General features: G+C 31.4%; 1 protein-coding gene across 1 annotated transcript; it reads right to left on the bottom strand.

The window, feature by feature from the left end:
* Positions 1–4,490: 4,490 nt before the first annotated feature.
* LOC100246264 (cysteine-rich receptor-like protein kinase 15) lies at positions 4,491–11,465 on the bottom strand. Its single transcript, XM_059740338.1, is given in 7 exon segments — positions 4,491–4,880; positions 4,998–5,148; positions 5,259–5,496; positions 5,703–5,913; positions 6,048–6,172; positions 6,453–6,578; positions 10,516–11,465. Coding segments are annotated over 7 exon segments (2,037 nt in total). The 5' UTR covers positions 11,372–11,465; the 3' UTR covers positions 4,491–4,550.
* Positions 11,466–12,070: the final 605 nt, after the last annotated feature.

Genomic DNA, 12,070 nt, shown 5'->3' with positions numbered 1-12,070 from the left:
ATGGTATTTAAAATTACATAACATAATTTCTTCATTCGGTTTTGTTGAAAATGTTATGGATCAATGCATATACCTTAAGGTCAGTGGGAATAAAGTTTGTTTTCTTGTTTTATACGTGGATGACATCTTACTTGCAACCAATGATAAGGGTTTACTTCATGAGGTAAAACAATTCCTCTCTAAAAATTTCGACATGAAGGATATGGGTGAGGCATCTTATGTCATTGGCATTAAGATCCATAGAGACAGATTTAAAAGTATCTTAGGTTTGTCTCAAGAAACCTATATCAATAAAGTTTTAGAGAGATTTCGGATGAAGAATTGTTCACCTAGTGTTTCTCCTATAGTGAAGGGTGATAGGTTCAATCTGAACCAATGCCCGAAAAACGATCTTGAGAGGGAACAAATGAAGAACATTCCATATGCTTCTGCAGTCGGAAGTTTGATGTATGCTCAGGTCTGCACAAGGCCTGACATTGCATTTGCTGTTGGAATGTTAGGACGATATCAGAGTAACCAAGGTATAGACCACTGGAAAGCTGCAAAGAAAGTGATGAGATATCTTCAATGAACCAAAGATTACAAGCTTATGTACAGACGAACAAGTAATTTAGAGGTAGTTGGCTACTCAGATTCAGACTTTGCTGGCTGTGTTGATTCACGTAAATCAACATCTGGATACATTTTTATATTGGCCGGTGGAGTTATATCTTGGAGGAGCGTTAAGCAGACCATGACTGCTACTTCTACTATGGAAGCTGAGTTCATATCTTGTTTTGAGGCTACTTCACATGGTGTATGGCTTAAGAGTTTCATTTCCGGGCTTAGAGTTATGGATTCAATATCTAGGCTATTGAGTATATATTGCGACAATTCAGCTGCAGTCTTTATGGCAAAGAACAATAAAAGTGGAAGTCGAAGAAAGCACATCGACATTAAGTATCTAGCCATAAGAGAACGCGTTAAAGAAAAGAAAGTGGTTATTGAGCACATTAGCACTGAATTGATGATTGCTGATCCTTTGACTAAGGGCATGCCACCGTTGAAATTCAAGGATCATGTAATGAACATGGGACTTAGTTCCCTTATGTAGTTTTATTGTACAAACTCTTATTATGATGTTTTCTCATATTGATGTGCACCTTTATTTAATTTTGAGAAAATTCAACTTCATTGGACCAAGAATGAACATAGGGTTTATTCATTAAGTAATATTGTCACATAAAGTTAAATGTTAAGAAATGAATACAATGTAATACATGGAAGATAACACTCATTATATAGAGGACTTATCGCCATGATTCATGTATTTGTTACTTAATGTGGAAAAATGATGATCTAAGATAGGACATGAGGTTAAAAGTGTGGACCAAGTGGGAGAATGTTATCAAATAACTGATGTTCACCACCCACATTCTGTTGCCCTGAAGTGGTCCAACACTTGGCCACGTCCTTCATCATGTAGCTGCTGTTAAGGAGCACGTTTCTATCAACTGCTCATCGTGTGGCAAATCAAAGAAACGTGGCTTTGATGGGAAGCCACGTTTTCTTTGTATTTTAAATATCGGTCTTGGTCCCGACCTCCTCTCTCATGCTGCTGAAAATCTTCAGAAACTACACCATCCATAAGGAGAGATAGAGTTTTGGAAACCAAAGACTTGCAACCCAACAATGGCTGGAGGTAAGTATGGCATAAGTTACATATGAATGGATTGTTTATATGCATTATGAATTGCTTACACAATCTCCACCATCCATCCTCTTCCGAAGTTTATTCCTATAACATTCAATTATTCAATCTCACTTAAGCTTGATATCAACAACTTCATTCTTCGGAGGAAACAAATTATGGCTGCAATCAAAGGCTACAAATTACAAGGCTTCATTTCAGACACAACTCACAACCATCAAAGTATCCTATTCAAGAAGATCGAACTCATGATAAGATAAATCCTGATTTTTGGGATTGTGAACAACAAGATCAACTTCTTGTATCTTGGCTTTTGCCATCAATGACTGAAGGAATTCTTTCTAGAATGGTTAATTGTGATACAACAACTCAGATTTGGAAAACTCTAGAAGTTTATCATGTGCCATCTCAAGATCAAATAGTTGATGTTCTCACAAAGGCTTTTCTAGTTCTTGTTTTCTAACCTTAAGACACAAACTCAGAGTTAAGGATCTCAACACTCTAAGTTTGAGGGGGGCTATGAAGAGTAATTAGCTTGCTGTTAGAGAAGTTAGCAAACTATTACAGGTTGTTATTAAGTTGCTGAAAACAGAACAAGAAACAACTAAGTAGTTAGTGCTAGATCATGACTACTAAAATTGCATTTAAGAGACCATTTGTAATCATTCTTTTACAGTAGTAATAACAAACCATTTTTTTAGAAAGTTCTTTCATTTAAGGGATTTCTTTGACATAGAGAATCCAAAAGGGAAGTGAGAATAGTTTTGTAATCCCTGTCGATTGTTTCAATGCCACAAAAGTAGTAGAGGGGTGATTGCCCATTGGCAAAGGCAATAAGGCTAAAGATTGAGATCAAGAACAATAGAAAGGCTCTGGTGCTAAAAAAGTCGGAACCCATCAAGGAAAATTGCAAGTTTGATGAAAAAACAATTGTGTATTAAAGAACTATAGCCCTTCTTCTTTAGCTGTCTGGTGCACAAGTTGACTTCTCTCTTTCCTCAAAGATGCGCTACCACAAGCTTAGAATTTTCAAATCAGAAGAACGCCCCAAATACTGACCTTTTCATCATCTTACAAGAGCACAATTCCATAATTCTGGTCACCATACTCTTGCGCTTATCAATAATTTGCCTTTAACTGGCCCTAACATGGCTTATTGACTTGACTTTTAAAGTGCCTCATCACCCTGGTGGCCATGTCTTCTAGCATTACTCTAAATTTTAAAGCGCACAGGTGTTCTTTGAAAAAAAAAATCTGCTTTTAATATTTAAAATAAAAAACTTTTTCTGTTTTTAAGAATTATTTTTAAAAAAAATTTAATTTTAAATTTTTTGTAGAAGTATTTTTAAGAACATAAATAAGTCCCTACTTGTTCTATTTAGAGTTTTATTTTTATTTTATATGAGTTTCTATTTTTAAAAATAAAAAGGTAAGAAATGCATCTAAATACAGGAGTAATTAATTAATTTGTAATTTTTATTTTATATTTTTATGCACTATTTGTCACTATACATTGACTCAATCTCTTAATGCTTTCATCCATCTTACCTAAATAACTTAAATTTTATTAATGTTATTATTAATTTGATGAGAAAAATAAAATAATAATTAAGTTGCACACCTTGCACTTAAATGAATGGAGTTATAATTCTCTACCAAGTCTTTTTTATTTTTTTTATCCATTTCTTTATTCCAATTAGGACCACATTTAAGACCACTTTATTTATTCAACTGTCTCAATGATATGACAAATTTTAGCATTTTATATATTGAAAGAAAATTTAGTATAAGTATTATACAATATTTACAAGACAAATGTAAAAACTTGGGATCATTTGAAAACTATTTTAGAAAATATATTTGATAAACTTTTATTAAGAAAATAATTATTTGAGAATTTGTATTAAAAATAAATTGTTTTTTAGAACAAAATTTAGGTATTTTCTAAAATGGTCGGAGCAACAATTGAAGATATAAAATTTTTGTATTATATATAAATGTATAGTATATTCATAAAAAAAAAAAAAGTAGAGAAAACTATTTTTATATCAAGTTTTTGAAACAAAATTTTGTTTTTAAGAATAAATGAGAATTATTTTTAAAATTTTAAAAATGGGTTTCAAAAACATTTTCAAAGAGTCCCCTTATACATTTTTTTTTGTCTCAATTCTATATTAAATGAAATAAAATTATAGTTTAATTATTATCAATATATCTCAATTATTTTTTTAAGGAAAATGTTAGTTGTTTCATCAAATTTTCAAAGTGATGTTATTCTTCACGGATCACATGGATAAAAATAATTAAAATGGTATATTGGTTCTAAGTGATGTTCTTTTTCTTATTACTTCTACATCTAGACATGCCACTAAATATCAAAATACTTCTCATTTAAAAGGGACTACAAAAAATGTGCTACAAAGTAGGAAAAACCAAATTACACATTTTTTCTTCTCAAAGAGCATTTGGTCAGTGAAAATGGTAAAGAAATGGGATCGTAACATCATGTGAAGAGATGAATCAAAATTTAAATAAGAGTAAGTTTTGATTTTTATGATAGTGAATTTTTATTTTTGATAAATAATCTTTAATCAAACAATCCCATTCCTATTTGCTCATGGAGAGGATCACAGCTCGTGGCATAGGTTAGACGATGCCATTAAAGTCTTCATCATATATCCTACCCCATAATTCATGTGGTAGTGGGTTGGTGGAGAAAGAAAAAATGAAAAAAGAAAAAAAAGTAAGAATTTAATTAAAATTTTAATTCTATTTTGATGCAATAATTTCTGAGAACAAATTATAACATAAACATGCATGTCTTTAGATTATAACTCAAAAATGCAACATCATCCATCTGTTATTCAAGTCGTATGTATTGATAATTAATAGGACTACTACTTCGAGAAAGATCAAAATCAGTCGACCTTGAATTATGCTCCAGTCTCGAAGAAATGTTCTGGTCAATGTTACTACGTAAAAAAAATGCAGGGTGTGAAGGTATTGGGAGACTGAGAGAGTAGCTATTTAGCATGAGCATTACTGAAGCCATTGTTGGTCGATCAGCCACATTTTCTTGAACACATAGCAACCCAATGTGGATACATCTCATTATTTCACTTGTTGAGCCATCCCGTAATGTTGGATCTATCATACTGCTTGCTGTTCCTTCCCTCCAAGAAATCCAGGCCTATGGGGATGCAAGGATATATATGCATATTCAATATTAAGTATGAGGTTCTATAACATTTTCATTATTGTATGCATTACCATAAAAAGAGAAATGCACCTCTCTATTCATACTTACGTGGGTCAGAAGATACTCAGTGTTCTCGCCAACATGGAAACAATTATTCTTTTGACCGCTTATAATCTCCAGAATCAACACACCCAAGCTATATACGTCCGACTTAACTGAGAATTTCCCATGCAATACATATTCTGGGGCCATATATCCACTGCATATCATAGTCAATAAAGTCAAATATGAAAGAAAGGAAAAAAAGCTCTCAAGATTTATATTTATTCAATGTTGTAGTTAACTAGTAGTCCTAATTTTGGTACTTACTAGGTTCCCATAATTCTACTTGTATTCTTTTGAGTTTGATCAACTGCAAATAATCTAGCTATCCCAAAATCAGAAATTTTAGGGTTCATCTCTGCATCTAATAGAATGTTGCTTGCTTTGAGATCACGGTGAATAATTCGAAGTCGAGAATCTTCATGAAGATAAAGAAGCCCTCGAGCGATGCCTCCTATGATTTTGTAACACTTTTCCCAATTCAATTGCGTTTGCTTAATTGGATCTACATGCTCAGACAAGTATGAGTATATAAGTGATTAAGTGAAGATTTATATGGCTCCTGAACTACAAAAGGAAAATAACTGTAAGTAGGAGCATGTCTCAGATGTTTTTCTTGTTTATATATGTAGTTCGATTTTAATCAGTCCCACCATGCATATCAAATGTTGATAAATAGAATCTAATATAGAACAGGACGAGCAGTTGTACCAAATATGTAGCCATGGAGGCTTAAGTTAGGCATAAACTCATAGATGAGAAGTCTTTCGGATCTTTCCAAGCAAAAACCCAGTAGCCTAACCAAATTTCTATGTTGAAGCTTCGCCATTAACAGCACCTCATTTTTGAATTCTAGTTCTCCTTGTTTAGAACCAGCAGACAGCCTCTTAACAGCTATTTCTTGCCCATCGGAAAGCCTACCCTGATGATATATGGCAACAAAAGAAAGCAAAATAGTTCATGAAAATCATCCTCAATGAATGAGAAACTTTGAATTTAACACATGTTAGAAAGTAAAACATTTATATTCTCCCTCATATGGTTGTGTTTTATTACCTTGTAAACAGAGCCGAATCCACCTTCTCCAAGCTTATTAGCATCAGAGAAGTTGTCTGTTGCAACTCTAATGGTGCTGAACTGAAATTGCAAGGATTCCAGGGTTCTAGTTTCACCCTCAAAACCTTCACATGAAGGATAGAGTTACATTTATACACATACATGTGAGAAAAAAAATTGGAAATTGAATAACTTGAGTGTAGCTTTTTATGAATGGTTGGTTAGTCATGCAGACTTCACCATCATGATCTGAGCCAGCATATACTAATACTTTGTGAGTAAAAATGTGCATTGTGGAGTCATAAATGTTATTATAAAAGATCTTGGGAGTGGTTTCAAGAAGAAAATGATTTCAATTGCAAGAGGCAAAGTCAATAAAAGATGAAGCACCTATGATTAACTTACTTAGAAACTGCCCCCTTGGCCTCCTCTTTTTTAAAAAGAAGCAGATGAAGCTGATCAATAACACTGAAATAATAACCGTGGGAACGACTATGAGGATGAGGGTCCGGGATGTGTTACTCTTCTTTCCTGAAAAAGTCAATTTAACACCACATTCATCGACTGCAGAATTTTGAAATTGCTCTCAGAGGTGATGGTAAAGCTATTAAAAGACTTTTTCATTTCATATATATCATTATTTTTTCCTTTTACTTAAAATTCTCTAGACGTGGGTCACTGCATCCACTACAACAAAAATAATTTATGATGTCACTATTTATGGTGTCACTTTTAAAATAATGACACCATATGACTTAAAATTCATAAAAGTGACACATCATATAAAATTTTTTAATTAGGATAGATGATATTAATTTTAAGTTTAGTGTCAGTTTTAAAAAAGTGACACCATATAAAATAAAAATTTTAAAATATTATAACTAAATGGGCCCACTTTGAGAATAATGATAGAATATATAAAAAAACTCATTGTTTCCACATTCCCACAATCCAAAAAAATCTCATTCCATAACCCATAACCATAACTTTCTTCTACCTCTCTTCTCACACCCATAGTTCACACACAACTGCTCTTCTCTACTTCGTGGACTCTTAGGTAACCCAAAATCTCTTAGATCTATCATTTTTTTTTTTTATTAATGCCAAAATCTTTCTTAGCACAACTGATTTACATTTATTGATTTTGTATATTTGTAATGTAAATTGTGTAAATAGTGTTTTTTTTATTGAGTTGCAAGAAAGTAAAAATTAGGTTTAACATTCCACCATATCTTTTGTTTCATTGTTAAATCCATAAACCCCAAAACAAATGAAAATAAGATAAATGAATGATTTTTTAATATCTTTTATACTCAAAACGAGGGATAGATATTTTACAGTATGAAATTTTCTTTTGATCTTACAAGAAATTTCTTTTGATGAGATTTTCTGTTTGTTTTCTAGGAATATTATAGTATATTATGATGAGGATATGTATAGGTGATATTTGAAAAATAATTTTTTAGAAAATTATTCTCAATATTGTCATCTCCCACAAAAGGAAAAATGAAATAGTTTCCATATCATGCTAGAGTTGGTTTAGAATGTTGGAATTAACAATGAGAAATTAATTTTATTTTCTATTTATTAATTTAAATGAATTGTTTTTTAAAATTTAAATAGGAATGAAAATTTTTATAATTATAAAAATGATCAAATCTCATATTTTGATTTTTTTTTTAATTCTTTTACATGGTATTATGGTTAATATCTCATCTTGTTCTATTCATATTTTTTTTAATTCTTAAAATATGTTTTTTGTTTTTTATTTTTAGTTTCTTTTCTTATTGTTTTTATATGTGTTCACCAAAATTTAGAGTAATTTGAGATTGATGATAAAATTTCCCTTTCAAGGTTAAAAAATTTCTATAAAATCCTTTTATTACATAAATTTTCCTTCCATAAAACTTTTTTTTTTTTTGAAAAAGATATTTTATAATTTTCTTTTGATTTTCTATGAAATTTCCTTTAATTTGTTTATTTTCTAAGAATATTATAATATGTTGTGATGAAGATATTGGTTGGTAATATTTGGAAAATAATTTTTGAGAAAATTATTCTCAATATTGTCATCTCCCTCAAAAGGATTCTAAAAATTTGTTTTATTTTGTCTTCTTTTCTTATTGTTTTTATATGCATTGACCAAATTTTGGAGTAATTTGAGATTGATAATGAAATTTTCCTTTCAAGGTTAGGAAATTTCTATAAAATCCTTTTATTACAAAAATTTTTCCAATCCCTTCCACAAAACTCTTCATTTTCTTCATTTTTCTTTTTTCTGAAAAAGATATTTGATAATTTATTGATCTAAAGAATATCAAAAGTAAAATTTAAAATATTGAATATCTTTTCCTTTGATGTTTTTAATCTTTTATTATTTTTATTTGAAAATATTTTTCATATCCAGATTTTTTATTAATTATTTTAATTAGAAAAAATAAATATTAATTGGAGTTATGATTGAAAAATTAATAATTTTTATGAAAGTTTCTTTAATTCTTTCTCATACTAATTTTTCTCTTAACATTTTTTAATAATGAATTAGGTTTTTTGTCTTATATACACAATCTTCAAGCTTGTTATAATATCATGTCCTCTCATATTAGTAGTTGAAAACATTTTTATATTTTGTTACTAAAATTTTATTTTTTATAATTGAGATGAAATTTAATGGACATTGTTATTTCACAAAATGAAGATTAAAAAAATATTGAAATTAAAAAAATCCTTCCAAGAAATAAAAAAATATATAAAAAGAATTAAATGTTAAAAATGATTTTTAAAAGCACAATGAATTATAAAATAAAAAATAAATAAAAAGTGCATATTTTAAGTGGAAGATTACTATTTTCTAAAATTTTAGATTTATTTTTTGATTTTCTAGTTTTGCTTTATTTTTTATTTTCTTGAATTGTTTTTATTTGAGTTCAAATGTGATTGCTTTGTTATGAGATTCATTAACAAGATAATTGCTGATTCTACAATTATTGTATTAAAGGTTTTACTCATTTAATGAATTGTACTTAGTTTCATACTTCCAATTATTATGATATTAATGTTATTCTCATTTGATTTCAGTTTTATGATATAAAAAAAAAAACATATTCTTAGGTAGAATTTGATGAAATTAGAGGAGAATTAACTTCTTTTGTGTTATAACTAATCATGAATCATATTGATAAATCATGATCATGCATGGTGAGTCCCTTAGTTGTTATATGAATTTTCCATTGGTATTGTATAACATTACTTATTCTTTACAAACTATTTTTATATCAAAATGGGAAAAAGAAAAAAGAAAACATTAGTACTTAGATTTGTTTATTTTTTATAACATCAATTAATTTTTATTTTCAATAAAACTCTAAATCTCATTAAACTATGAAATGCAGGTATACACTCTTGGGAAGACATTATGAAGAATAAAAAGAAAGGAGAAAGAAACAACAACATTTTGGGTTTTTAGATGTGACTCTTATGCCATACATTATAGGACATCAATGTTACTTTATTTGGTATTGAGAATTTTGGGTTTTTGGATGCAACTCTTGTGTCATTTTATGATTAGCCGGTTTTATGTATATGAAATGTAGGTATACATGAATGTTGGAATGCTTAACATTTCTAAATCATATTTTAATATGTATTCACTTTTCTTTTTTAGTTTCGATGGGTTTGATGTACTATCATTTTGTAAACATTTGATATACAAATATCATTGGATGATGTAATATATTATAGGTTAATCCATAAGCATTACGATGATGTGACATGATTATTATATTTATGGACAAAATATACACAAGTTGATCTTATTTGTTAATAAGCATTACAAAAATCAACATGCTAATTAATAAAAAACAATCATATCTTCCATAATCATTTACAATGATGTGACACCATAACTCAAAGGTGATGCATTTAACGTGACACCATAACTAAAAGGTGATGCATTTAATATGACACCTTATATATCTCATGCAACTCTATATGAAATTAAGTATAACTAAAAATATATGGTGTCACTTCTGAATATGTCACCATTTATCTGCTTTGGTGTCGCTTCCAAATACGTCACCAATTGGTACCCTCTATGGTGTCAGTGGATAAGGTGACACTATGTTGTAGCGACACCCTATGTTTATAGTGACTCATTATAAATGTCACCATATCTCTTTTTTCTTGTAGTGATCTTAATTTTTTGTAGAACTAAAAGTCTAAAAGTATCATTCGTCACATAAAATGTGACCCCCAGTGGAGACTGATCTCAGATTTCCACAATGTTAGGCTTGAGAAGCCTCCAAATAACCACACAAAATTTGGATCAAGTTGCTGATTGAAATATTACAGCCCACACAATGGGCTTCATGCTCCAAGAATACTATCTTAAACTCTATTAAAATTACTTCCAAGACTTAACTAGTAACAAATTTTAAGATAACTTGGGTCAAAGCTTTAAGATTCGTACCTTTGGTAGGTGTAACAATGGCTGGGGAGGGTGGGGTGAGGTTATCCGAAGGAGAAGGTGAGGAAGGTGGCCATGTTGCAGGTGGAGGCGTGTTAGCCGCTGTAAAATCATAGAAACGGAATGTTTCAAACCTGAGGCTGCAACTGGGCTTAAAAATTCGTCCTCCTTCCTTGTTACCGCAACATGCTGGAACATCATTAATAGCCCCTTCTAAACAACTGCTGCAAGAAGACTCATCTAGATCAGGAGTGCACTGCATAAACCCGTATATCCTTTTATCACCAGTGCCAGTCGCTTCTCCTGTGGCAAATTTGAGCAGCGAATTGCCCGAAGCAGCTTTGCTTCGGAGGCTGTCCAACAAGGTCTTCAGCGCCTGATTGAACACATCTTCATTGGAGACGTTGTTCGGGTTCGGAACATAAAAACTAGGCAAAATTTCCAGAGTCCTGAATATGGACCGATTGGAGTATCGTAACATGCATTCATCATACCCTCCTATTGCTTCATTCTGGTAGGGACAGCGCTGCGGGAGCTGAAGCCTGGAGTCGTTGAGGCAACTGCGGCACTTATCTTGTGTGATGTCTCCTCTGCAGAGGGCAATTGCGTTAACCTAGTTGCGGCTTTGGCCGATGGAGAAATTGTAAAAGCCATAGTTGATTTCTTTGTATGAGAACAGTGTAGAGAGAAGGGTGTTGAGGTTTGACTGAGAGGTGCTGTTATTGCTGTAAGTACCAACATTTTCTGAACAATTGTGGTAGACCAGGTCAGGCTGAGCTACTGTTACAGCAACAAGGTGTGGTATGAGAAGGGTATAAGCGAAGAAAACCAATCTGGGAAAATCCATTCTCATCTCCATGGCTTCTTGTGATGGTTTTCACTAAATGGAAAGATTCAGGCTCCACGGCTTTGAAATGAGAAGTGATTAGCAGGGATTGACAACCAAGTCAATTTTGCTTTTCTCAGATCTTGATCAAACTTCAGTGTTGAAACTACGAAAATAAAATTAATTTTGTAATTCGCTAGTTCCATCCACACATTTGCGTGTTAAATGGGCACCTTTTACCTCCCATTTATTTATTTTATTATTTTATTATTTTATTATTATTATTTTGGGCTTTTACTCTCCGTCCTGGGAGTTTTCCTTGTTTGAAATTGTGTGAATTTGTAGATGGAGGGATTCCAAGGGTTTTTGTGAAGAATTCTAAAAGTTGTGAACTCTTTAAAGTAGTGGATTTAGTTGCTGATTGAAAAAGTAAAGCCCGCACAATGGGCTTCATGCTCCAAAAATACTATTTTAAACTATTAAAATTACTTCCAAAACTTAACTAGTAACAAATTTTAAGATTAACTTGGGTCAAAGCTTTAAGATTCATACCTTTGGTAGGTGTAACAATGGATGGGGAAGGTGGTGTGAGATTTGCCGGAGGAGAAGGTGAGAAAGGTGGTCATGTTGCTGGTGGAGGCGTGTTAGCCGGTGTAAGATTATAGAAAGGGAATGTTTCTAACCTGAGGCTGCAACTGGGCTTAAAAATTCGTCCTCCTTCCTTGTTACCAC

This window comes from Vitis vinifera, chromosome 10 (assembly GCF_030704535.1).
Source record: "Vitis vinifera cultivar Pinot Noir 40024 chromosome 10, ASM3070453v1".
In the NCBI taxonomy this organism is placed as follows: domain Eukaryota; kingdom Viridiplantae; phylum Streptophyta; class Magnoliopsida; order Vitales; family Vitaceae; genus Vitis; species Vitis vinifera.
This window is presented reverse-complemented; position numbering and strand designations above follow the sequence as displayed.